Raw genomic sequence first — 26435 nt, forward strand, 5'->3', positions numbered from 1 at the left:
CTAATCACGTGCGTGGTAATCCCCTTTGAAAATATCTAATCACGGGCGCGGTGCACCCTTTCGGAAACCTAACTAAACTAAGCCGTTCGGGTTGGTTTGGCTTTTTAGTACTTTTGCAAGTCAAACTAACCCGCTTTGGATTGGTTTGGTTTTTTTTTTCTATTTTTCCAAAGCAAACTAGACGGTTTGGGTTTGTTCGGGCTTTTGGTATTTTTGTCAAATCGGTTTATGAAACGGAACCGTTAATGTCTCTTTTGCCCTTATAGATTACACAAAAGTAAGGGCATTATTGGCTTTACACGTTTCTTATAGGCATTCAACTCCGCTTTACTCCCTCACAAGTTCACAACCACAGTAAAACAAACACAACTCCCTTCCTACGTTCGCACGTGCGGCATTCGAAAACAAAATTTTGCACGTGCTTCAAACTGTGACTGCCTTTTGCGCCAGAGCCCTAAACCCACCGCCATGGCTCAAGGCCAAGGACGGCCGAACAACTCCATGAAAAGCCCTAACCGCCAATTCTCCGCCGGCAACGGCAACGTCGATGCCCTCGCCACGAAGTAAGCACCTTTAATATCCTTACTTTCTGTTTGGCTGCTCAGAAAACCAGAAGATGTTAAAAGGTCTTTGATTTTTTAATTCTAGGAGGAAAGCGCTCGCGCAGCACAGGAAGTCCCTCCCAATCGCTTCTGGTATTATCTGAGACTCTAATTTCTTTAATTAATCTTTTTTTGTTTCTGTTTAGTGATTGTCCTAGGAGTGTAATTACTGGTGTTGTTTGATTACTAGTTGAAAAACGGCTAATCGAGGAGGTTCGGAAGCACGATACTTTGATTATTGTTGGCGAAACTGGAAGCGGAAAAACAACACGTATGTAGTCTATATATATATATATATTTTTGTATAAATCTACGAATATGTATTTATGTGCAGTTCTGAGCTTTCAGCTTGATGTTGTTTTACCCGTAGTATAATCTCTTTTTTGTTTCTCTAGAATTACCTCAGTTTTTGTTCAATGCTGGGTTTTCCGGAGACGGAAAAGTCATTGGGGTAACTCAACCTAGGCGTGTGGCTGCAATGACTGTGGCGAAGCGGGTTGCTGAGGAATGCGGCGGTAGTTTGGGTCAGAAGGTTGGTTACTCCATTAGATTCGAGGATGTGACTTCTAGTTCAACACGGATCAAGTACATGACAGATGGATTGCTCCTGAGGTAAATCTATGAATAGCTTGGTCAGGCGATATATTCTCTCTCTGAGACTTCCATCTAGAATCTTCATTGACATGCTTTACAATCATTTTTGGTGCATGTGGAGAGAGTTCTCAGTAAGAAAGTCGCTTTTTCGGTTGGTGTAAAACCACGTTGGAGTCTGTCTAGATGTAGACTTTGGCTTAGTTATATGATTTTTATGAACTGATATAACGGTTGCAACACTTTCAGGGAAGCACTATTGGATCCATATCTCTCTAGGTATTCAGTTATAATTGTTGATGAAGCTCATGAGAGAACTGTCCAGACAGATGTGCTACTAGGCTTGCTGAAAAATGTACAAGATGCAAGGTCAAAATCCCTCAACAACCTCCAGAATACTAAAAACCAGAAAACAAATGATGACATGCATTCGAAAGAAAACGGTGCTCAGGGCTTCCGTTTTCTCAAGCAATACCAAGGAAGGACCCCTTTGAAGTTAATTATCATGTCTGCCAGCTTGGATGCAAAAATTTCTCTGAGTACTTCGGTGGTGCAAGAGCTGTTCACATCCAAGGGCGACAGTTTCCGGTGGATATATTTTATACACATCATTCTATACAAGATTATCTTGATGCTTCGTTAACCACAATATTGCAGGTATTTAGTGCCCTTCATCAGTATTTGGTGTTAGATTAATCTGGAGCAGGTCCTTATTATTCCTAAATAATGTACATGTTCTTATAATATAACTCTAATTATATATCTGTGGTGTTAGATTCACCTGGAGGAGGGCCCTGGTGATATACTTGTATTTTTGACGGGTCAAGAAGAAATTGAATCTGCAGAAAGACTTGTCAAAGAAAGACTTAAACAGTTACCAGAAAATAGTCAAAAACTAGTAGCTGTTCCTATATACTCATCTCTTTCGTCAGAACATCAAATGCGAGTTTTTGCACCAGCCCCTCCTGGATTTCGTAAGGTAACTTAATGATGTCCATTAGCTTTTGTATAGGAATAGGAAGCATCAAGAAGGTTTATGATGTATATTCATTTGGTGATCTCTAATAATTTACATTGTTCTGTTAGGTAATATTGGCAACAAATATTGCTGAGACATCATTGACAATATCTGGAATCAAGTATGTTGTAGATCCTGGGTTTGTAAAAGCACGTTACTATGATCCAAACAAAGGGTTGGAATCTTTGGTGGTTGTTCCAGTTTCAAAAGCACAGGCTCTTCAAAGGAGGTAAATAGTTGGTTTGGGGGGATCTAACAAGAATTCTTAAAAATAAAATATCAGTTTTGAGGACAATTGAAGTTATTAATTTATATTTATGTTTTTATCAAAAATGAAAAATAAAAAACTAAAATTATGTTATACAAATTTTTAGATTTCTTTGCCAGCTTATTTTGTAAACACTTTATACAGTGCAATATCATAAAATTAAAATTACCTGTGGATATTTGAAGTGTTGACTGATGCTTAAGACCATATAACTTTGTATGACAAATGCTTTCATTGTGCAGTGGGCGTGCAGGAAGAGAAGGGCCAGGGAAATGCTTCCGCCTCTACCCAGAAGATCAATTTGGCAAACTAGAGGATTCAACAAAGCCAGAGATCAAGCGATGCAACCTCTCTAATGTCATTTTGCAACTTAAGGCGCTGGGTGTTGATGATATCACTGGGTTTGACTTTATAGAAAAACCGTCGAGGTAAAATCTTTGATAGGTTTTGTTATTTGTTTGTTTCTTATGATGCCTTTTTGTGGCTTGATGGTAGAAAGCAAGTGGCAGCTTTATTTGTTTTTGTCAAGCAGTTAGTTCTTCTAATAAATATTGCTTTTTGATCTCCCAGAGAATTTTATCATACATGAATCTTATTTGAACAGGTCGGCTATTGTCAAATCACTGGAGCAATTGTTCGTACTGGGTGCTTTGACAGACAACTGCAAATTGTCAAATCCAGTTGGAATCCAAATGGCTCGCCTTCCCTTAGACCCTATTTATTCAAAGGCTCTAATCGTAGCAAGTGAATTCAATTGCCTGGAAGAGATGTTGATAAGTGTTGCAATGCTCTCGGTGGAATCAATATTTTTTAATCCCCGTGACAAAATAGAAGAGGTATTTGTGTATGAATCATTTACCTATCTGTCTCCTGTGAATTTCTCGTAGATTATATATAGTTTGAAAGTGGAGTAGAAGTATTCTTGAGATTTCATTCTCTCTTTCCAATTTCCATTATGCTCCCACACAATATAGTTAAATATAATCTTGTTGCTTCACTGATATGAATGAAGCTATATTAGTGTAGTTATGCTTCTCTTTTCATGATCTCACAATACGGTGAACTGTTGTCTTTTACAATACTACTCTTAACTTGTTATACAACCTTCCTGTTGTCAGGTGAGATCTGCGCAGAAATCCTTTGCAAGTCCAGAGGGAGACCACCTCACTTTGGTTAATGTATATCGAGCTTCCAATGAGTTCTTGGAGAAGAGATCAGGTCTTAGTAAAGAGAAGCGTGAAAAAGCTTTCCGGAAATGGTGCAAGGATAATTTCATTCATAGTCGCTCCTTGACAAATGCTCGTGACATTCACAGGTCGGCTATTTTTCTTACTTGTTGAGCTATAGACATGTTTCTGCTGGTCTCACACAATCAGACTAGATTTTTAGCCCCTGTTTTGGAAGATCAGTGTGTCTATTATGGTGTAGATTGAAGTAATTGGCTTCTCTAAGTGTAATAGATGTTTGTTTGCAGACAAATTCGAGGGCATGTTGAACAAATGGGTCTTCGTATCACCTCTTGTGGGGATGATGTGCTTCAGTTTTGCAGATGTCTTGCCGCTTCTTTCTTCCTCAATGCAGCTTTAAAGCAGCCTGATGGAACATACAGGTCTTGAACTTACCTTGACATGTTTTGAAATTCTTTTGGTTGGTTTCATTTACGTTTCGAAGCTTGTACCCTTGTATGTATATTATTTAATTCTCTCTTGGAGTCATGTACGATCTCTCACAGTTAACTAATCAAATGACAGGGCTTTAGCAAATGGTGAGGTGGTTTCTATCCACCCGTCTTCTGTGTTAAGAAATAGACCAGAGTGCCTAATTTACAATGAACTGGTCGAAACTAGTAGAAAATTCATCCGCAACACAACTAGAATCGACTTTATGTGGTTAACTGAGCTTGCTCCTCAATTCTATGCCATGCAGAATTGAAGGTAGTGCGAAGAGGTATGGTTATTGGATTATTCGGAGATGCCATTGTTGTCTGCACCATCTGCAGTGAATTTTTTCTTTGTTTTTACGAAGTTTTTATGAGTACCATATTACATGCAGGCATGGCTCAGATGATTCGTTTGAAAGCTCTACTGCCATTCGCTTTTTTTTTTTTTATGCCTGATCCTGACGTGCAACAAGATAAGGAGTGGTTGCAGAATCGGTGGCTTGGACATCTGATGCTGGCATAGCTAGATGTTGTTTAATGTTGAGATAAGTTGACTGGTTGATTAGATGCTCAGAACCTGGACCATGTGGTCCATCCGCCACCTACTCGTGAACTGGAGCATTCTTGAAGAGCTTAATCCTGTCCAGCCAAGCAGCTACCTGCAACGGCTTCACAATTGCAAAATGACGAGAAGTGCTGTTGTAGCGTTTGGTTGACATGCTGTCGATGCTAAGCATCTAAAGCTAAGCTAAATCCATGTTGGATGCCATCTACTTTCTTCGGGTTTTCAGCGAGAATGCAACTTAAAACTGTTGATACAGATGGTGGTGATAGGTTAACGACGACGAGAATTATGCCATAACGATGAACCTGAACTTGGAAACAAGAACAGGAATATGTACACTGATGAAGTCCAATCTGTTTGTTTTCTGTTATGTATCTCATACAACTGTAGAAATGAATCTATGTGGAAAATGTGTGCCTTCAAGTATCCAACATGAAAGTTTGACTTGCATACGGGGTTAGGCCGGTTAGCTAATTTTTGTGTTCCTTGATCCAAACCAGGATGTTGCACTGGCATCAGTCTCAATGAGGCCAGTCCCTTTTGCACCAGTAACAGAGAAGCTCTCTCTTGCCGACGAGAATTATGGCGGCGTCAGGCGGTTTTTCGTAGTAACACAAGAAGACCATGCAATAAGCATTTCCCTACAGGAAACCATGATCGAATCCACCCCGCCGGATCAGGTCTTGCTTAAGGGCTCCGATCATGCACCTTTTTTTTTTCTCAAAGGCCACAGGCTTTACATAGGGTATTAGTAGAGATATCACAAATGCCTCCAGTGTAGACATGAGCTGAGCTGCCAATGCACACTTTAGTACATAGTGGGACAGAGATCTCTCGAATGTGCCTAAAAAGCAGGAAATTCGGATCACTCAAATTGTAAAAATGAAATCTGAAAAATCTAAGAGTCCGGATCTCTCTCTTTTTTAAACGGTCTGAATTTCCTGATTCTAAGAATCAAAATTCCATCAAAAAGGAAGAGAATGCATAAAAAATATTTTATTCGACAACTCTTCGTGAGAATTTTTATTTTTATTTTTTATAACTTGAATGGTAATTTGGTAATTATGGTTTTACACTTGATGCATGGCCGACAAATGAAAAGTACAGAGCATGGGTCACATCAAATGCCAAACTGGCATAACGTTTTATCCATAATTACCGCCTAATTATTTATTTAAATGAAAATGAAATCTGTATGAGTTTTTTGTATTACATTAAAAAAATAAATAAATAAATAAATAAGAGAAAAAAAATTCTTGAAAGTAAAAAATATCTCTCATATTAGAGTTGCGGTGTAACAATCAACCAATGCAGCAAAAGATGGGTTTCCATTTGAATGCGTGAACAACCGTTCATATTTAGAATTCAATAATCATCTTTCACGTCATATTGTGTTTATTTAAAAAAGATAACAATAAATCTGAAAAAGTAAATAATCAAGTTCGAAAATGGTCAATCCAATTTTAGGAAAATTAATATAGCTAACTTCCACTAAATCTTGCCCAATTTACTTTTTCCTGGTAGGATTTAAATTTGTGAACTTTGAAATATTTATAAAATAAAATCCGAATTCCATAAAATAAAATAAAAATAATAATAAAATTGAAAAGCAGTGACAGTGTATCTACACTCACATATGTATATAACGCATAGAAGTGGCGTAAAGTTTTGCTCAGTAGCTCAACACCCTCTCTGATTCCACAGCTCTCCCTCCAGATCTGATCCCAACAAACAGGTACCCCACGCGCCGCTTTCTCTAACCCTAGATCTCTGCCTCCCTTGTCGGATTTTGATTTCCATGTTTCAATCGCTGCGTTTCGCTTTCAATTCCTCGCTTTTTTTACCCGATTGTACTGTGTGCTGTGTTTGATTTGATGCTTTTCCTAATGAATAATTTTGATATTTTGATCGCTGGATTTTTTGGGGTGAAATTGTTTGACGGAGTTAGTAGAACGATGAGGTGCATTTCTTTTGTTAGATCTATATATGTGTTATGATTTTTTTTTAGAATGTATATGTTTTTATTTGTGCTGGTGTTTGATGAGGCGTTTCTTAAATCTTTTGCTTCTGATTTTTTGAGATTTATAGGATGAACAGTTCATCGTGGATCTGTCTGTTCGATTTTCATACCGAAAAGCTTTTGCATACGAGGCTACATTATGTTGAATTGAGCTTCTGTTTGTGTAATTTAGCTGAAATGATCAATTGGGTTTTAAAATTTGTGAAGAAAAGATTAAAATTGAAGAGAAATGGAATTGTTCGGCCTGCCAACGTCGAAAGTTTGAGCCTTGAAGTTCATGGTGCAGATTCTAAGATTTTTGGTTTTTCCATTTCGTTCGGGTTTGTTGTGAATGGTATGTTTTATAAAACGGATCAATGGCTTACCATCATGTAGAGTTGTTTGATTTCAAAGAATTTTGTTCGGATTTATTGTAATTGTTCATGTTGGCACATAACTTTTGGTATATTTTCTTGAAATATTTGTTCTTTTTCCGGAATTCCATTCTAAACATTTGTTTCTAACACAAGAGTTCAGGGTATCTGTGAAGAAGTTGGAGAACATGGGTCGCGGAGTTAGCAGCGGTGGGGGTCAGAGTTCTTTGAACTATCTTTTTGGGAGTGGAGAGGCTCCAAAACCAGCTGCCAACAATGCTCAAGCTGCGCCGGTTCCAAATGAAGGGAGGGCTGTGAGCAATGAGCCTGCTTCCAAGCCTACTGCTCCTGCTCCTCCTCCTGAACCAGTTGATATCACCAAGGCTATTCCTGCTGGTATCCATAGCACCTCTACAAACAACTACATGCGTGCAGATGGCCAGAACACCGGAAACTTCATTACTGTATGGTTCTTCTCATTGTCTTCTACAAATAACGTTACGGTTGTTTCTGATGCTTATAGCCTTAGACAAAACCTAGTTTACTTACACGGTTACTGATATAGCCCCGTGAATCCCCAATTTTTTCGTTAATTTTGAATTTGTTATCCAAATAGTGTTGTGATTATGATGCAGTGAAGCTATTTTCTCTAGAAAGTAACTACTCTTGTGAAATCCGATCTCTAACGGTACAGTGACAACAGTTTATATTTATGCTGAAATTGGCATTTTCCTCTTCATTCCTCCGCCCGAAACTTGTCTCCCAACCCAAAACATTGTTTGTTGTAACGTTCTTGTTCTGTTTTATGCGCAATCTCTGTTTACCGATGTTCATATTGATTTTCCTTGTGTGCAGGACCGACCCTCGACCAAGGTCCATGCTGCCCCAGGTGGTGGATCTTCTCTGGGTTACCTCTTCGGTGGACCAGGTGGTAACTGAGACATACATGCCCTTCGTAACGTTGAATTTTGTGAAAACTCCATGGCGGACGAGGCAATGCCTTCATCCTTTTTATATAAACAATGGAAGTCTTTGTGGATTCTGTGATGTAATATAGATCTTGTGGTTGTTTTGGATCATTCAGTCAAGAATGATCTATTTTAGATGGGTAAACCATCCGATACAGGTTTCGTTTTCATTGACAAACCAAACATTTCCTAGTGCATATTTCGTGTTTCCCGTCATTTTCTCAGTGATTAATTTCTGTTTTCCATCTATACATGGTCATTTCTGTTGCTTTCTAAAGTTGGATTATGATCGGGAAGTGTTGCTCGTAATACACACACATTAGATCTGTGCAATGCATTCCAGCTCGGACGGCCCAAGGGAAGTAGTTTTGAAAGAATCATTTCCTTTGCTTCTCGTTGAATCTCGCCGATCCCCCTATGACGGACATCAGGCACATGGGAAGGTACATTTGATCAAACTCTATTACCTTCAGCGCTGACTCCCCCATCAAGTTCGTCGGAAGGCCAAAAAGCGTGTGCCAGAAGTCGTGCACCTCCCGAGCCCTCATGACCACATATGCAAGCTCATCTGTCTCCATGAACCGCACAGCCGGTCAATCATCTGGCGAGAAGTTCCTGGATCCCATGAACTTTGCATAGGCGGCGCCATTGTGTTTTCTGGTAGATCCCATGCATAACCCACATTTACAGATATTACACGGGGTTGCTCCAAAAGTATGGCCTGCAAAGAAAGGAACACATTCGTCCAAGGATAACAAGAAGTCTAGCATTCAACACTCAAGATTCAGCAACACAAAGAACAATATTGCAATTTCTACACGAACGGCTAAAATATGACCTTATGTTTAAGTAATTATCTAAATTAGTGCCATAGAGAAGAATGTTTACGTTACGCCACCCTACAAACAAGCAGAGTCACGAAGAACGTGTTACAATCAAAGAACAGAAAACTACAACACCTTCGTCGAAAAAAAATAAATCAGATGGCTAAGAAGAAGCAACGTGATTAGCTACGACCACATTTACGTGAACGACTTTCGTAAACATATGTAGAACATGTTATTTCATGAGATCATTTTCGATTGATTGACAACCATTCCGAAATGTAATTAATAACTAAGACGGATAAGAACAGAGAAGACGAGGTCTTACTCTGCCTTCAGGGCTCCTCCTCATTCTTTATAGAACTCTCTTTAATGCAGGCTTCCCAGTTGTCTCTCCAAGAGCTGCTACGAGATCAGCTCTTCTTGGGTCCAGCAATGGCCCGCAGCTGAACCGACTGCAACAGCCGCCTGCTGCTACTGGTTCAGCCGAACACGAGCACTTCCTAACATGGCAATTCTCTGCTTTTGTTGCAATCCTAATCCTTACATGCAAATTTCAGCAACCATTTAACCTTTACACGATCAAAACAAATACAAACATTGCCTGTGAAGCATTTTCACAAACAGTTTCTGGGCAAATTACTGAACATTGCATCCAATGAAACGTAATTCACATTAACGTTTTTAATCATCACAACAAAGAAATGAAGCACCCACTTTTGTGAATCATTACAATTTCAATCACATTAATATTGGGAAATTAAGAAAATCTTAGCTAACAAGTAAGAGAGAATGCTATGTGGGCAAGATCCCTGACGATTACTAGATTTTTTTTTTTTTTTTTTTTAAGAAAATTCAAGACACTCATTCTTTTTAATGTAACATTCTAGGATCAATTTGTACTAGAAAACTTAAATAATTGGATTACATTTTCTTATCTTGTTACAAAGATGAAATTTTAAACTACTTTAATTTATGATGATAAATTTTTTCATGGGATGGCCAAGGCAGAGATTAAAAAATGGGAGTATTTTTGCTCATCACCATAAATTATGGTGTATTTTCATCACTCTATTTATTACCCTTCGATGAATTTGAATTTCGAGATTTGTATAATAGATAGACACAAATCTTAAAATTCAAATTCATCTAATGATGGTAAATAGACTGATGAGCATTACCACCACTTGGATGGTGAGTAAAAATGCACTCCCTATAAACTATCATAAAAATTCAATTTCGAATTATAAAAATGAGCACACTATTTTAGTTAAGCGACTGTTCCTTTTACGTGATACAACAGTATTATAAATGAGAGTTTCGATCAATTTATGCATTGTTTTTATTTATTTTTTTTAACAAACGATATTATCTACACTAAGAGGAGGAATGTGAGCTTAGTCTCACAATTGATCAGCAATAATGTGATTCAAATTTATGTACTGTGTTAACCACAATTGAATATTGAACTCATCTTAAAGGGGTGTAGTCAAATTAAGATTTAATATGACTTGATAGTATTTTAATAGACTTTAAAATTAGGGAGTAGTCAATGAAATTTTAAAAGAGGATTTTAAAAGAATTTGAAATCATGGTGTAGTTAAGTTAGAATTTTAAATAATACATCCAAATTCATAGGTAGTCAATTAAGATTTTAAAAAGTCGACAATAGTCTAGGTGTGGTGAAAATATCAAACATTTGCAAAGATTTTGATGAATTTGAGAGTAAAAATATAAATAATAAAGGTCATAAACAATCCAACCTTCACCTCCAGAATTTCATTTCAAGAACAAAGAATTATATTTGTAGAAGAGGAATAGTCTTCCCCATTTTTGGCCCAGCCGGAGAACCCGATGAGCAGCTCACCATCTATACATAACAGGTTTCCAAATCCTCATTTCTCTAACTTGCTTTCACCATCCCTCATCCCTCCCCGTGACCCACACACTGCCATATTGGATGAACAATCCCACCCACCCACTGCCAAAATGGGTTTGATTTCGTGCTTTGCCTTTATTGGATGAACAAGCCAATGTCGTTTGCAGGTAAGGTTGCGATTAAAACTTGTGAGTGTTTGTTGTGGTTCGAATCCAATACAAATCATGGATGGCATTGAATAATGATGGACAAGTGAGTCACTCTTTGATTATTATGTATGCAAGGTGTGGTAGTGGGTTTTTGCATGGAAAGTGTTTGATGAAATTATTGAGAGGGATTTGGTATCGTGGAATTCCATGATTTCTGGGTATTGCAAGATGTGGTGTGCGGGAGATGTGGTGGGGTTGTTCCGGGAAATGAGAGGTGATGGATTTGAGCCTAATGAAACGACTTTGGCGACGGTTCTTGAGCGTGCAGGGACATGGAGGATTTGAGTTTGGATACGTGGGTGGAGTGTTTTGTAGTTGACAAGAAATTGGGGATGAATTCGTATGTAGGGTCTGCGAGTCCTAAGAAATTCATGAAAAAAATCCATATAAATCCATAAAAATCTATAAGTGAAATCCATATAAATCTGTCAAAATCTATACAAAAATGTAAAATTTATTAAAATTTTTAAAATTCGTCACTTAAAAAAATATATTAAAATCCTCCGAAATCCAAGTTAACTGTACCCTAAGGTGCTAACCTGGTCATGTATTAAATGACTTTGTTCTGTATGCGATTAGAAATTCATTGCGATATTTATGGGACATGGCGGGGGATGTAAAAGTATGTGCCAATGCCGTTTCGGTGCCCAGTTCAATGAAATTCAACCTTACCATAAAGAAGGTGGCTTTTATTGTCCGGCGGCAATGTCTATCACGGGGCGGGTTATGTTGTTCTTTGCTTCTCCCTAGCTTTTGTATCTCAACTCAACCTCTTGGAGTTTCTTTGTCTTTGATTTACGAATAAATCATGATTCGACACTATTGAATAAACTTGTTAAAGATAATCGTTGTTGATATCAATAAACATAAATTAAGAAGCAAATCACGATCAAAACTTTTGAACAATTGTATAAAATTAGCCTAAAATTATGTGTATAATGTGAAAAATCAAGTGATAAACAAAATAAACAAGTCTTATCTCGGCCCTTTGATAATAACTTTTAATTCCTTCAACACCTGAAACCCTAAATAAAAACGGTTCATTTCTTCTTTTTGAATGCAAATTGAAATACAAGACGGACCAAACCCTAACTCCGACGAGACCAAACCCTAACTCCAAACTCCAAACTCCAACTAAACCCTAACCCGTAAACCCTAATAAGGAGAGTTACAGCACCAAACCCCCTGGCACTTGCACTAGGTGCCTATTTATTTTCTTGGAATTAAGGAAATCAATGTCCCTATTTCCGAAACGGACCAAAAATGCAAAGGTCGTTGAGGTAGCTGTAAATAATACATTAATACAGAGAGAGAGAGAGAGAGAGAGAGAAGGCCGTTTACTGGGAACTGACAGAGCAGGACGGCACCGTAAAAACTGTCGTACATACTGCACTGTACTCCTTCTCACAGAAAAAGAAAACAGAGAGAGAAAATCTCAAGAGATCGTTTCTCATTGACTACTCATTCATCGTCCTTGCAATTAGACTTTGTTTAGTTTTTTTCGTGTATATTATTTATTTAAAAATAAAAAGTAAAGTGAATAATATTAGAATTAATTTTTTAATGTAAAAATATGATTTTGTTATTAAAATTCTCTTCATTTTAATGAATTATATTTTGATCTACAAAACAACATATTATCAGATTTTTTATGGTTACCCGATAAACTGTTTACATAATTACAAGTTTTTATCTTCAAACATGTGTCCCTCTAGCTAAAATTCTTTGCATTTTCTTAGTATAAATGAAAGTATCTCAAAAATAATATATTATTAAATTAAAATACAATATAGCGGTGACCGCAAACTGCATTTGTTTTCCTTTTCTCTCTTGAGTGTATAGTAGACACAGTGGTGTTGGTGTTGCAGGTACACAGCATGCGCCACTGCCTTACTTGTTGCTATTTGGTGCAGACTGCAATCTCTGCTGCAGCTATCTTTCTTTCTAGGCCACAGCTTTTTGCTTGTTCAACACATCAAAGAGTGCTTGGGGCTTTCTGTCCTTCACATACACGTCACCACTTGAAACCAAACTAGTATTTTGCATTCTGGTTTCTAACCAGAAATATTTTAAACCAACAAAACTAGTTGGGAAATGCAAATCCATAGGATGTATATTTGTTACTAGTTTGGTACTGAGTTGCTTTTATAAAAAATAGGTATCAAAAAAATCTGAACTCAAAAAAGTGTTTGGTAAACACTTAAAAACAGCTTATTTTCATAGTTTTGAGTGAAAAAAAGTTAAAAACGTAAAGCAGCATAAATGTTGGATTATATGTTTAAGATAAAGTTTATAAATATATATTTTTTTTAAATAAAGTATATTTAGTAATTCATCTTTATTTGTTAAGAAAATAAAATTAATGGCACATCTAGTATTATATCCTTTTTGGTCATTTCACACATTCACATCTATTTTACATAAAAGTTTATCAAACACTGTAATACTGCCTTTTTTTTCCCAAAACACTTTTACAAAAAAGTTTACCAAACACTCTGCTGCTTTATTTCACAGCTGATTATTCTCAGAGTACAGCAGAAACAGTTTTTTTTAAAGCACAGCAATACCAAACCAACCCTTATTCTCTATATTATAGATGAACCAAAACGCATCAACTTTGTCCTTTTGGGGTAATTTTGGTTTACAAATTCCACCAATTCAAATTAACGGTAATAGTTGCACCAACCTTAACAGTCAATAGTAGCTTATTATGACATTACGTTAGTTGATCAAAATGTTATGTGGCGAACGTGTTTTATGAATGTTTTCCTTGAAGACATAGTGTTATATCATGTTATCAGTTTGCTCAAAATGTGCATCATGTGCCTCGTTGGTTTTTAAGTCCATGGAAATGCAAGGGGGTGTATTCTTTGACATATAGGTGGTGTGGCACTTCCACTTCACACTTCAGAACACAATGTTCTTATGTATATATAGACAGGCGTTTACCATTTTCTTAACTGAAATCGGTTATTTCTGTATTGTATAATTTGGATTGGGTTTATCGTTGGATAAACTACATAGCTAATTTTGACCCCATAACATATCTAATGGATATGAGCTAAGGCATTCAACTTCAAGGATTCGTGCGCACAGTTACAAACCACAATGTTAGGGTTCGAATCCTCCTCACCCACAACCATCCCTCCCTACTCACAAAAGTATCACTCCCCTTGTCGCTACGAAAAAAAAAAAAAAAACTTGAATGAGACAGCCTATCGTATCAATAAGATCTATGTCATTCATTACATAAATATCCATCGACAAATATATTAAGGGAATTGTTATTAGCACTCCAAAAATCTTACTTTACATTCCAAACTTTCTATATTAAGAAATAAAAATACACTTGTGAGGAGTGTAAAATGAGATTTTTGAAGTGCCAATAACAATTCTCATATATCAATACAGTCTCAATAATTATATATAATCTTATTCTCCCTAGGATTAATAATGGATTAATCGATATTTGTTTAATATATTCACTATTTAACGAAGGAAACCAGAACGACGTTGTTTTCCTCTCCATCAGTTTCTAATATTTACACGTGTCCTTAATTTTGAACATAAATACTGTTCCAACCGTTACGCTTCTCTCTCTCGTTACTATAACTAGAACAAAAGTGCATTTCCAAAGACGTGGGACCTCTCCGTGGTGGGCTCCATCTTGAGAATCGTAATCGGATGGATAGGACACATCTACGATTTCGAAATTGATTCTTGGTCCACCAGAACCGTCCTTTTTAACCCCAGTCAAGTTATCTTTTTACCACGGTTAAACTCATCCCACCAACTTCATCTATTTAACTACCCCATTTCACGCTCTTCGTCCCCTGTGCTTGCTCTTCTGCCTTCCTCTCCCACTCTCAAAAAACCGCTCTCTCTAAAACCCTAATCAAAATGTCTGTCGAAAATCACCTCCTCTTCATACCCAGGTCGGTTCTTCACTCCTCCGTTCTCGGTTTCGAGGCATTTGCCTGTTTTCTTCTCCTCACGGCGGTCTGCGCCTTCTGCCTCTCTCCCGGCGGTTTCGCCTGGGCTCTCTGCAAGGTTCGAGCTTTCCGGGCCATTCCGGGTCCAACTGGCTACCCGTTCATTGGGTCGCTCACGGTTTTCACTGGGTTAACTCGTCACCGTGTGCTCGCCAAGATGGCTAAGAGCTTCAAGGCCGAATCTTTGATGTCTTTCTCCGTTGGTTTGACCCGGTTTGTGATCGCAAGCCACCCGGAGACGGCTAAAGAGATGCTGAACAGCACAGCTTTCGCTAACCGCCCCGTGAACGAGACGGCCTACGAGCTTCTTTTCCACAGAGCAATGGGGTTCGCGCCGTACGGAGATTACTGGAGGAATCTGAGGAGGATTGCGGCGACCCATTTGTTCAGTCCTAAGAGGGTGGTCGGCTCCGAGGTTTTCCGACGTGAAATAGGGATGAAAATGGTGGAGGAGCTAAAGCGTTTGATGACGGAGAACGGCGAGGTTCACGTGAAAAGGGTACTCCATTTTGGTTCTCTCAACAACGTTATGATGACAGTTTTTGGGCGATGCTACGAGTTCGACAAGGGCGGAGATGGGCTGGAGCTCGAGGGTCTGGTGACTGAAGGGTATGAGCTACTCGGAGTTTTTAACTGGAGCAACCATTTTCCTTTTTTGGGTTGGTTGGATTTGCAGGGTGTAAGGAAGAGGAGTAGAAATTTGGTTTTGAAAGTGAATGTTTTCGTTGGAAAGATCATCGAAGAGCATCGGCTGGAGAGGGTTAAAGGTGACAACTTTGAGAAGGAAAAAGTTGGAGATTTTGTTGATGTTCTGCTTGATTTGGAGGAAGATGACAAACTCAGCGATTCTGACATGATTGCTGTGCTTTGGGTACCAAATTTTTACCTTTCTACTCTAATTAAACTTGTACACAAACGAAGTTAAATATACTAACATAAACGGTTTTACAGGTGACGATGTTCTAAGTAACCCTTTTCACTAAAATGACATTAATCACTATTAAACAACAATAAAGTGGCTCAAATAACGTGTTTTATTGTGTATATAATGTGCCGGCAGTGAAAAATTGTGACCTAAACTGTTCTAATTGCAGGAGATGATATTTAGAGGAACAGACACAGTGGCAATTCTACTCGAATGGATCCTTGCAAGAATGGTGTTGCACCCAGAAATCCAGTCCAAAGCTCAGTCTGAAATCGACGCTGTGGTGGGCTCCACGAGAACCGTCCAGGGTTCGGATATTCCCAACCTGCCTTACCTCCAAGCCATTGTGAAGGAGTGCCTGAGGGTGCACCCACCAGGCCCTCTCCTATCCTGGGCTCGCATTGCCATCCATGATGTCTACGTGGGGGATAACTTTGTCCCGGCCGGAACATCTGCCATGGTGAACATGTGGGCAATCACACACGATGACAAGGTTTGGACTGAACCGGAGAAGTTCAGTCCGGAGCGATTCATGGCGGAGGATGTGAGCATCATGGGGACTGATCTGAGGCTGGCGCCTTTCGGTTCCGGGAGGAGGGTTTGTCCCGGGAAAGCATTGGGATTGGCCACCGTCCAGCTCTGGCTTGCTCAGCTGCTGCAGAACTTTACCTGGGTTGCTTCGGAGAATTGTGACGTGGACTTGTCGGAGTGTTTGAAGCTTTCGATGGAGATGAAGAGCCCGTTGGTCTGCAAGGTGGTTCCTAGGCTTGTTTGATGAAGCTTTGTTTAGTTGTTAAACCGACCCTTGCGTAATTTAAGTAGATTGGTTAACAAGTTAGGGTAGACTGTAGTTTAATTATAGTCAGTCGTGGTTAGGTGTGCAAGGTTTGGATATGTTAGCTGCCATAGCTTTTTGGGGGGGGGGGGTGTGCTACCATGCACAAGTTTGGGCTCATCTTTTGGGGTAAGTGCGGGTAGTTTTGGTTAATTAAGTAGGGTTAGCGTAATGCATGGGCAGCTTATTGACTGTATAATACAGTTTGGAATATATGGTAATCAAAGTTTATTAACCAAGTTTGCTTAAATCTATGTATAATTATGCTATTATGTTTTATGTCCGCTAATTCTAATTTCCAAGTTGATTGGGTTTGTGTTTGTGTTTATGCAACATCACCACAATTTTCTACTGTGAAACATATTTTAAGTACAAACAAACACTTATTTACATGAAATATAATAGATTTACTTAAATCTGTTTAGTCAACCAAGACGGCTGCCTAGCTGTTTAGGTGCTAGGCCCCAACTCACCATCAACTAGCGTCTAATGTCTTTTAAAACCTTAGTTAGGAAAGATCGTTAATTTGGCATTTGTGAAATTAAAGTTCAGACCAAGAGGGTACCAAGTTTTGAGGATGTGGGTTTTTGTTCATCTTGCTAGGTGGTTTTATAGCATAATTTCAATTTTTTTCATGGTATAGGTTGACCCACAATTGAAGTCTAACTGTTATACGTGCTCTATGTACTTAATTTGTGTTTTCTATGTGTTTGAGTCGAAAATTCGTCACACAAGAGAGGCCATGTGTGGATGTGAAGTTTAAAAGAGTCCCACGTCAGTAAAATGAGAAATTTTGCAAATGCATGCAAGTAAATTGAGTTACTCTCTATATGACAAAGACTTATGATTGAAAACGGACTCTCTTTGCTTGGTAAAAATTAACTTTAAACACGAATTAAAAAAAGAAGGAAGTACGAGACAGAGACATTTGAACATATTTGAGGGAGGGACCATGAAAAAACAAATATGCCAACTTTTAACTTGAGAACGAGAGTGTATGGGGGCAATTATTGCATAACAGACTGATTCACGATGTTGATGAGGAATGAGGTTCGTCTCTCGTTCAAGTGGTTTATAGTTTCTACATCTTATCGTATTTTAGGCATATATATGTCGTGACATCTCTGTTGTAGTAAATTTATGTCGATATATACGTGATTGTAATCGAGCAGCATGCATGCTGATTGATGATCAAAGAATAAGAACCAAGGGCTGGATTTGGTAGGATGGGTCGGGAGATTCATATTCCTTTTCCTTTTTGAAGGATAGAGAGAGAATATATATGTATAAATGGAGCAGCAACCAGCAGGGATATAAATAGACACAACTCCTTGTCATTTTGTAAAGGAGATGCAACACTATAGTGATTCCGATGATAATATTTTCCGACTATGTCGCCGGCAAGTTCATGGTTCATTTTGCTTACAATTATCGGAATTTTTAAAATTGATAGAAACGGTTTTTGAGATTGTCCAACGTTAACCATTTTGGTTTTTCTATGAAAGATCTCGGTTAAATTGAAGAAACCAATAGTTTAAGTGAAGGGTTGCTTTGACAAAAATACCTTCAATTTAATAGAGATTTTTCATAGAATGACTAAATTGATCATCAGTGGACAATTTCAATGACCATTTCTATCGATTTTTTGAATCTTGAAGACCAAAAATGTGAAGCGATGCTAATCACAGGACCCATTCTCCTTCAGCGAGGCCTTCACGCCTTGTGCCGGAAGCAAAAAGCTCATCCTTCCTCCGATATGTTCATATTGCAAAGCTGTGAAATCAAAGTTAAGGTCATGTCCGGAAAACTGACAATTTTGTTTTGAGAACAACATGCTACTTTTTTCCATGCATGTTTTAGAAATATAGCCAGTTGAGCCCCCTTAAAATTTCTTCAGCGACGCATCTATGTTAAAATTTTATTTGAGTTACTAAATTTGAGTAATAGTCTTTGACATGTTTACTTTTCAAAATTTCTCATCATGTGACATGTGGTGGTGAGAAATCTTATAATATCAAGCATATCATGGTGTCATTGATTAGGTTATCCAAATGTTGTAATATCAATTTCATTTTTCTATTCATCATTTGAAATATTATATCATTCATCATATGACGTTTTATCTAGTGGTAGAAAGTAATAATGCTTATCTACCCTAGTGCAAGTTGGACCCGCACATATCATCCTCTCTCTAAGGTTTAATAATTTAACCCACTAACGTAATCGTTTATAAAAAATAAAAATAAAAACTAAACGAGATTGTTTTAGTGCCATGGTGGTAGTGCCCATGGGGATGAGCAGCCAGGCGCGTTACCGAAACATGGGCTTTTTAAGTCCTTTGAAAACGAATCACGTTCGGCCCAAATCGGAAACACAAATGAGCCCAAGAGCCCGAAAACATCATCGTCCTCGACAGCTGGTTCCAACTGGTTCGCATCCACTCCGAGCTATGGCCATCTCCAACTAGCTAACATACTCTTTCTCTCTCTATCTCCATATCCCTCACTCCCAATCGGAAATGGATCCGATCCTCACCACTCGCCGGACCCGAAAAATCCCACCCAAACCCGATTACTCAACGGTAGTCATCCACGACGACGATGACTCCGAGTCCGATCGACAGAGCAAGCACAAGAGCTCCCACCTGGAACCCGACCTCTACGCCACCATGGTCTATAAGGGTAATGCCGACGAAGACGAAGACGACGACGCCTCTCTCCCTCCGCTCCTCAAACGCCTCCCCAAGGACTTCGGCGGCGGACCCTCAATCGATTACTTTGACGATGAAGAAGAAGACGACAACGGCGGCGATTTCGGCACAATGATCATCAAGCCCGATCGAAACTGGACCACGAGGAGGTCGCGCGACTTCAAGCGGGCGTCGTTCGACGATGACGGAGACGGCAGTGGGTTCTCGACATTTGTGGTGAGGCCGTCGAGTGAGAGAGAGTCGGTCAGCGGGACCGTGGTGAGGAGGACGAGCAGTGGCGCTGGTTCGACGATGAGTAGGGCAGTGGCGAGTATGCAGGCCTCGTCGGAGTTAGGAGTTGGGAAGCAGAGGAGGGGCAGTGGGTCGTCGCACGGAGAAGAGTATCGGCAAACCACTAAAATGTCGTCGAGTTCGATACCAGATAGCGTTACCAGAGAAGATCCAACTGTAAAGTACGAGCTGCTCAATGAGCTTGGTGGGTTTCTTGTACTTTCAACTTATATGCATCTCAGCTGCTCCTGCATTTACTTCTGTTCAATTTTTCTGTGAAATTTAACTGAGAGTGGATTGAATGGCAGGCAAGGGGTCTTATGGCGCGGTTTATAAAGCTAGGGATATTAAGACGTCGGAGCTGGTGGCCATCAAAGTCATTTCATTGTCTCAAGGGGTATGTCTCGGTCTTCTTTTCGGTTTTTTGTACATTTTGTTTGTAATTGGTTTGATTTTGAATTTTTGTTTTGATTTGGTTTTAGGAAGAGGGGTATGAAGAAATTTGTGGAGAAATCGAGATGCTGCAACAATGTAACCATCCGAATGTGGTTAGGTACCTGGGAAGCTACCAAGGAGAAGAGTATCTTTGGGTAAAATGGCATTTGCTTTTATTACTGGTGAAATTGCTAGATGATGAAGCTGTTATTGGTTTGTGTTTGTAAGTAGGGAAGTGCAAAATCTGAGACTATAGACTGCTCTTTTGTTGTGTCATGTTAGATTGTGATGGAGTACTGTGGTGGTGGTAGTGTTGCCGACTTGATCAATGCTACCGAGGATGCTCTGGAGGAGTATCAAATAGCCTACATTTGTAGGGAAGCGTTGAAGGTAAGATCAATTTTGATTGGATATTCGAGTTCGAAGTAAACAATTGCATCTCATTAAGGGCTTCTCCCCTGGTTTATTTATGCTTAAATTTTGTCATGAAGTGCCTATAGAATGCTTCATATACGTTCTCTCAATTTTATATGTGAAAGTAAATTGAGCTTGACAAAAAAATTTCAGTGATGATGCCGCCTTACATATGTTCTTTGTCTATTCAGTTTATATTTATCAATGTAAATTGTTTGCTGTATTTGGACAATATTTCTTTTGCACAGGGCCTCGCTTATCTGCACTCAATTTTCAAGGTCCACAGAGATATTAAGGGTGGTAATATTCTGTTAACTGAACAAGGAGATGTCAAGTTGGGTGAGTGCAATTATCTTTCACTGTATGCAGTACTATCTTGGTAAAATTGTGGATGTTCTTTACGTACATATTATGCAGTTCTTTCACTGCTGATGATGTTCTCTTTTGTAATCCTTCTAAACCTTAGTGGCATTATTGCATCATCAACGAAAATGCCAAGGGGCTTCTTCCCTTTAATTAATTTTTCAACATTCCAAGTTGACAATTGAAATGGAGTATAATAAACTGTTCTGTGCTATTCTTTTCTGTTATAATTTTTCTTGTACTTTTAACTACATTCTTACTCAACTTTGGTGTATGACAATATTGGCAGGTGATTTTGGTGTTGCAGCTCAGCTTACAAGAACCATGTCAAAGCGCAACACGGTATGTTAATGGTTTTGATAACATGTATGTGATAGCTGCTGCACAGTTGTGTTTAATTTGATTTAATTTGTTTTATTTCCCCAAAATTTTCCCTTAATGGTCCAGAAGTTGCTAGTAGTATGCTCTAAAGGTCAAAGATTATTATTTTCTTCTTCTTTTTTAATGGCGGGTTTCTTTCCGGCACTTGTAAAAGTAATCAAGGGAAACTGATGATTCCCTGGACTTGACAATGACTAACATATCATGGTTTGATAGGATGGACAGTTACAAACCTTGGCTTTTTGGTGATATTCTGTTTGTGCTTGATACATGAAAGTTCTTTTATTTTGTTCTCAGTTCATTGGCACTCCACATTGGATGGCTCCAGAAGTTATTCAGGAAAGTCGCTATGATGGAAAGGTATCATGTGATTCATTTCTACTCTACACAGTTTTATTTCCTTTGTCTTGCTTGTTTCTTCTCTATGTGCTGCCCTTATCTAGACTGACTTGTTGGTATAATTCCAGGTGGATGTATGGGCTCTTGGTGTTTCTGCAATTGAAATGGCAGAGGTAATATATGTTCAGCATGTTCTTTTCAAAACTGAATTGGGACTGATGACTATTGTGTCCTATGTAGAGAACACTGGTATTAACTCCCATGATGAAATAGTTTTATGTCTTAGCACCAATTGCTTACTCATTTCTTCACGAGATTACACCATTCATAGTAATGATTGTTGATTACTGTCATGTTCTCCTTGTAATAATTTGCAGGGGCTCCCTCCAAGATCTTCAGTGCATCCAATGAGGGTTAGTGTTTTAACCTTTTAGTTTCTAGTTACTCGAAAGTTAAATTACTTATTTTTCATCTCAGTTTCTACCAAGGTTGCATGTCCAATTGGAACACAGATGTCACCTTCTATGTTGCATAATCTTTCCTTCATTGCTTTTATTGACAGTAGGTTAATATATAGAAATAGTAAAAATTTTAATGTTTCTCAAGGGGCTTGTAGCTCAATGGTTAAGAGTATGCACCCCTGCACCCAAGTTACTGAGCTCGATTCCCCCCTCCCTATTATTGCTTGTAAGAAAAATTGGATGATTCAAAAGAACTGTGCCTTGTTGATGGCCCCTGATACATACAAGTAGCAAAATTATCATATCACTCATAAGTAGGGATCCTGTGATGTGATGTGTATTCCATGGCTCAAAAGTTGTGTGGTTGATAGCATAGTATAGGTATGAGAATGATTGGCTTGATGAAGCCTCCAAATTTATACAGCCTTCATCTCTCTTTTCCCTGGTTCCATTATTCTCTTTTGGTTTACAAATTTCAAAAAATTAGTTCAAAATTAGGAATGCTGTAAGTTATGAGGTTTGAAATCTCCCATGTGTACATTACTCTTGGAAATGTATATGATATTATAGAGGATTTTTTTGCCACTAGAAGTTATTGAGTTGACCACTTTGAGTTCACAATTAAAATCCTTTTTTAGTGTTTCTTTTTTTCCTTTTCTCATTCCTTCCACATTTTTTTATTTGTTTCCATGATTTCGGTTTTAATGGACAGAATAAAGGCTAGGGAATTAATTGCAGATTCTACTTAGAAAAAGAGGAAAGGAAAATTCTGCAGCATTCATCTTTCAATTGCTTTTTCGTCTTTCCCAAGTTGAATGTTAATTTGTTAAAAAAGTTCCCCCTTTTTCCCTTTCACGTTATTGCTTGTTGAAGGGATAAGTAACCAATTTATTGTCTATTATAGGTTTTATTCATGATATCCCTTGAGCCAGCCCCGATGCTTGAGGATAAAGAAAAATGGTCCGTTTTCATTCTTTTGTATATCTGATCTTTCTGTCGCATTATTGAGGACAGTAGCCTGTATGACAATGTTAAATTACTTTATGCTGTATCTTAAAGCAGTGTAGGTTTTTGTGATTTTATTGTTATGGGATTTGCGCTCAACTGAAAATTCTTTATGACAAAAGTATAACCACTGCCATGGTTCAAATTACTGAACACGAGTTCAACTTACTTCTTGGAATGTGATTCTTTGCCTGGGACTTGTCCGAGATACTGGATTTGAGTCTGTTTTTCTTTTGAGAGGAGTTGCGATAGAACTAAAGAAGTTCACATGAAACACGAAAGAGTTCTAATATAAACTCTTACTGGTGCAAATTATTATGTTCACAATGTTTCTAACTTTTTTTATGTATAAGCCCATTGTTTTTTGCTTTTTATTGTGCAGCATTGTGCTCAAATAGTACTGCGTTCTTTTGCAGGTCTCTTGTGTTTCATGATTTTGTGGCAAAGTGCCTAACTAAAGAACCTCGTCTACGCCCTACTGCATCTGAGATGCTGAAGGTAGTGCTAATAGCGAATGACAATACGTTCTATTGGCAAAATGGGATTATGAAGAACCTCTGTTTAAAAACTTTTATGTCTATTTTTCTTCAAAATCAAATTCTTTCGTGAAGGAATTGCTGGAAGCAAATTTATACATAATGTTGATGATACTCTTGCAAGAATATAATTCCTGGGTGGAATAATTATATTTACCTTGAAGCAGATTTGGTTAAAAGAAAACTAACATATCTTAATCTGGCCAAGAGCTCATAATCTTGGATATTTTGTATCTTTATTAATTTTTTTATTTAAATGCAGCACAAGTTCATTGAAAAATGCCAATGTGGTCCCTCTGTAATGTTGACAAAGATTGAAAAGGCAAGGCAAGCAAGGGCTTCAATGGCTTTGCAAGCACAACATATTGCTCCACCTGAACAGGATAGTGTACGAATTCTTATTTTGTCTTTCCTTGTGCAACTCGCGTCAAGTCATTGTCTTCTTACATGTTTTATAATTTGAAGCAGACAATTGAAGCTCCCAAAGTCAATGAGGATTATGGAGATACTGTTCCTTCAAGGCCACCTCAAGTGGAAAATGAAGTATCTTCAGGTAACACATTGAGGAAGCAGCACATATCTGGTGATGTGGGAATGGGTGGGGAAAGTATGCTTGTTATTTGATGACCATAGGTGCAAGATACTTATCTTTGGAATCTGACGTATGTGAAACCTATGTTTAACAGGTAACTTTGGCACCTTTATTATTCACGAGGGGGATGAAAAAGATGAGATCTCTAGCGAGACAAAGAGTTTTAGTGTCAAAGAACCTTCACCTGCTCCTGGACTTCCTGGAAGCGCCTCCAATACTGGTGCAGGAGGCAAATTACCCGAACCCAGGTGCTGCCCTCACTTTTTATTTGTGAATTCCATTTAGAAATCTTGTTTTTTGATTCTCCCCCAAGGTTGATAAGATTGCTTTATGTAATATCAATTGCCTAGTCAAAAGATAAACTTTAGTTCCACAAGAGTGCTCTAATTTACCATGATGTTCTATCAGGGAGGAAAATTCAAGTAGTATTACCAAAAACAGCATTCCAGTTACGCACACTCTGCAAGCATCTGAGCAGAGCATAAAGACAAAAGGCATATCTCAAGTCCAGGTTGGAGATCCAAGCGGTATAAGCAGTGGCACAGTGAAGAATGAAACTGTCAGCCGGAAAGCTTTTGCAATGCAAGATAAGGTAATATTCGTCCTGAGGTCTATGCTTGCCAGTTGATAGGTCCCTATCACAGTTGGACGAGCCTTCCTCATTTCTTCTCGTCAAGGGGCATCTCTAATTCCATCTGTTCTCACGAATCGAAAATTATCCCAACCCTTTGACTTAAAAACCAGCCCTTCCTAAAAAAATGGTGGGTTGTCAACAGACTCAACACTAGTATATAATTGCTTATGTTCATGTTCGTGGCAGCTATGGTCCATATATGCAGCTGGTAATACAGTGCCTATTCCATTTTTGAGGGCAACTGATATATCCCCCATTGCTCTTTTATCGGACACTGTTCTTGGAGGCATTCATCAGGATAATAGTGGAACTGTAGCCATGGAGGCACTACAAGAGCTTTTTACTGGTGATGGACAGTCTAAGAAGGGACGAAGAGCGCAAAACGAGGTCAAATCTCTCTCTCTTCTCTCTGCATTCCCTCCCTCCCTCTCTATCTCTAAGCATTTTCTGGTCTACTGATGTGCTGCAGATGCCCCTCCCTCCAAGTGTTTACAAAAGGCTCTTTACAAGTTCAACTCTAATGAATCTGGCACAAGCCTTAGCCTACCACAAGATGTACGTCAACCAAATTATATGTATCGAAATTTTACTTTGGCTTGGTAAAAAATTGGAAGAAAATTGTTTTTTGTGCGTAATATGCAAGCATGTCACATTATCTATGCTGCGGCAAGCATGTCCTGCATGCCGCCACCTTCCTTGCATTGCTTGTTATTTACTCAAGAGACTTCATTTGCTTTCAGGTGCTACGAAGATCTGCCGCTCCAAGAAATGCAAGCAACTCAGGAGCAACAGACTATTCAAAATCTTTGTGATACACTAAGAACCATTCTTCGATTGTAGGTAGGGGGGAAACGGAGCTTCTATAGTGTAATTTTGTTGATTTTCGATAATCTGTTAGACTGTTTCCATCGCAATGGCAATGGCATATGTGAAGGGCTGTAGATAAAGTTACTGAGGCTAAGTAAGGGCGAGGAACAGTGTGGGCAACGGTAGGTAGGTAGGTTATAGTTGTGGTGTACCTAGTACGGTTTGAATTCCGTCAAGTATATATCTAAACAGTTGGTAGTTTGTAATTGTGCTCTACCTTCACCTTGTAAATTACGCATTTCATTTCCCCCAACATGAAATCGTATGGACGTTTTAAAATTTTATGGGGGTCAATGTAAGAAAATAAGTCCATGGTAATCCTCTGATGATGTTGAGGAGGATAACCCAGATGAGCGTTTTCCAGGTGCTCCTTTATTTCAAGCTTTTTTTATGTCGAGTGAGACTGAGTTTCATATCTTTAGGGTTCCACTTTGCTTTCCGTATTTAGATTCTTTCTTTTTTGGGCCGTACAATGTGCAAATTTTGTTGAGTGGGCAAAGGGACCATTCCATCTCCTGCCAATCTGCCGTGCCGAATTCAGGGTACGCAAACTCTCGGTGGGAATTTCGTACGTGCCACTCAATTTTACGTTCTTAAGTTCTCAAGATCATGAAATAGCGATTTGCTAGATGTATAAGATGTAACTAATAAAACGGATCTTGTGTTCTGGAATTGGAATCAAAGAAAGATATTTAAAACGGCTTGTATGTTGTGATTTG

The 26435-nt window shown here is 38.6% G+C and overlaps 4 protein-coding genes across 6 annotated transcripts; all 4 read left to right on the forward strand.

The window, feature by feature from the left end:
• Positions 1-404: 404 nt before the first annotated feature.
• LOC103947359 (pre-mRNA-splicing factor ATP-dependent RNA helicase DEAH10) lies at positions 405-5154 on the forward strand. The gene is given in 14 exon segments (XM_048585272.1): positions 405-563; positions 649-695; positions 793-873; positions 998-1214; positions 1443-1720; positions 1723-1850; positions 1969-2172; positions 2280-2440; positions 2722-2907; positions 3084-3315; positions 3598-3794; positions 3954-4088; positions 4231-4426; positions 4532-5154. Coding segments are annotated over 13 exon segments (2142 nt in total). The 5' UTR covers positions 405-468; the 3' UTR covers positions 4412-4426; positions 4532-5154.
• A 1133-nt stretch (positions 5155-6287) lies between these two features.
• LOC103947264 (protein SPIRAL1-like 1) lies at positions 6288-8261 on the forward strand. Of its 2 annotated transcripts, none has more exons than XM_048585353.1 (3): positions 6288-6439; positions 7241-7541; positions 7933-8261. In XM_048585353.1, the coding sequence occupies exons 2-3, from the start codon at positions 7266-7268 to the stop codon at positions 8014-8016; spliced, it is 360 nt and encodes a 119-aa protein (XP_048441310.1). In that variant the 5' UTR covers positions 6288-6439; positions 7241-7265; the 3' UTR covers positions 8017-8261. The 2 variants fall into 2 exon arrangements, with proteins under 2 accessions (XP_048441310.1, XP_048441311.1); XM_048585354.1 differs by having other exon boundaries at positions 6297-6439; positions 7234-7541.
• A 6523-nt stretch (positions 8262-14784) lies between these two features.
• Positions 14785-16970, forward strand: LOC125477769 (cytochrome P450 78A5-like). The gene is made up of 2 exons (XM_048585211.1): positions 14785-15820; positions 16044-16970. Exons 1-2 carry the CDS (start codon positions 14858-14860, stop codon positions 16647-16649), a joined length of 1569 nt encoding a protein of 522 aa, XP_048441168.1. The 5' UTR covers positions 14785-14857; the 3' UTR covers positions 16650-16970.
• Positions 16971-19158: 2188 nt separating this feature from the next.
• Positions 19159-26113, forward strand: LOC125477640 (serine/threonine-protein kinase svkA-like). Of its 2 annotated transcripts, none has more exons than XM_048584999.1 (18): positions 19159-19894; positions 19998-20086; positions 20172-20279; positions 20407-20514; positions 20787-20877; positions 21191-21243; positions 21580-21642; positions 21750-21794; positions 21999-22034; positions 22987-23042; positions 23504-23585; positions 23886-24011; positions 24092-24221; positions 24310-24463; positions 24624-24807; positions 25036-25236; positions 25319-25404; positions 25590-26113. In XM_048584999.1, exons 1-18 carry the CDS (start codon positions 19228-19230, stop codon positions 25687-25689), a joined length of 2379 nt encoding a protein of 792 aa, XP_048440956.1. In that variant the 5' UTR covers positions 19159-19227; the 3' UTR covers positions 25690-26113. The 2 variants fall into 2 exon arrangements, with proteins under 2 accessions (XP_048440956.1, XP_048440957.1); XM_048585000.1 differs by having other exon boundaries at positions 19160-19894; positions 24092-24176.
• The last annotated feature ends 322 nt before the right edge of the window (positions 26114-26435 follow it).

Source organism: the organism of the source record quoted next, unplaced genomic scaffold (assembly GCF_019419815.1).
Source record: "Pyrus x bretschneideri cultivar Hongxiangsu unplaced genomic scaffold, Pyrus_bretschneideri_v1 Contig22, whole genome shotgun sequence".
NCBI lineage: Eukaryota > Viridiplantae > Streptophyta > Magnoliopsida > Rosales > Rosaceae > Pyrus > Pyrus x bretschneideri.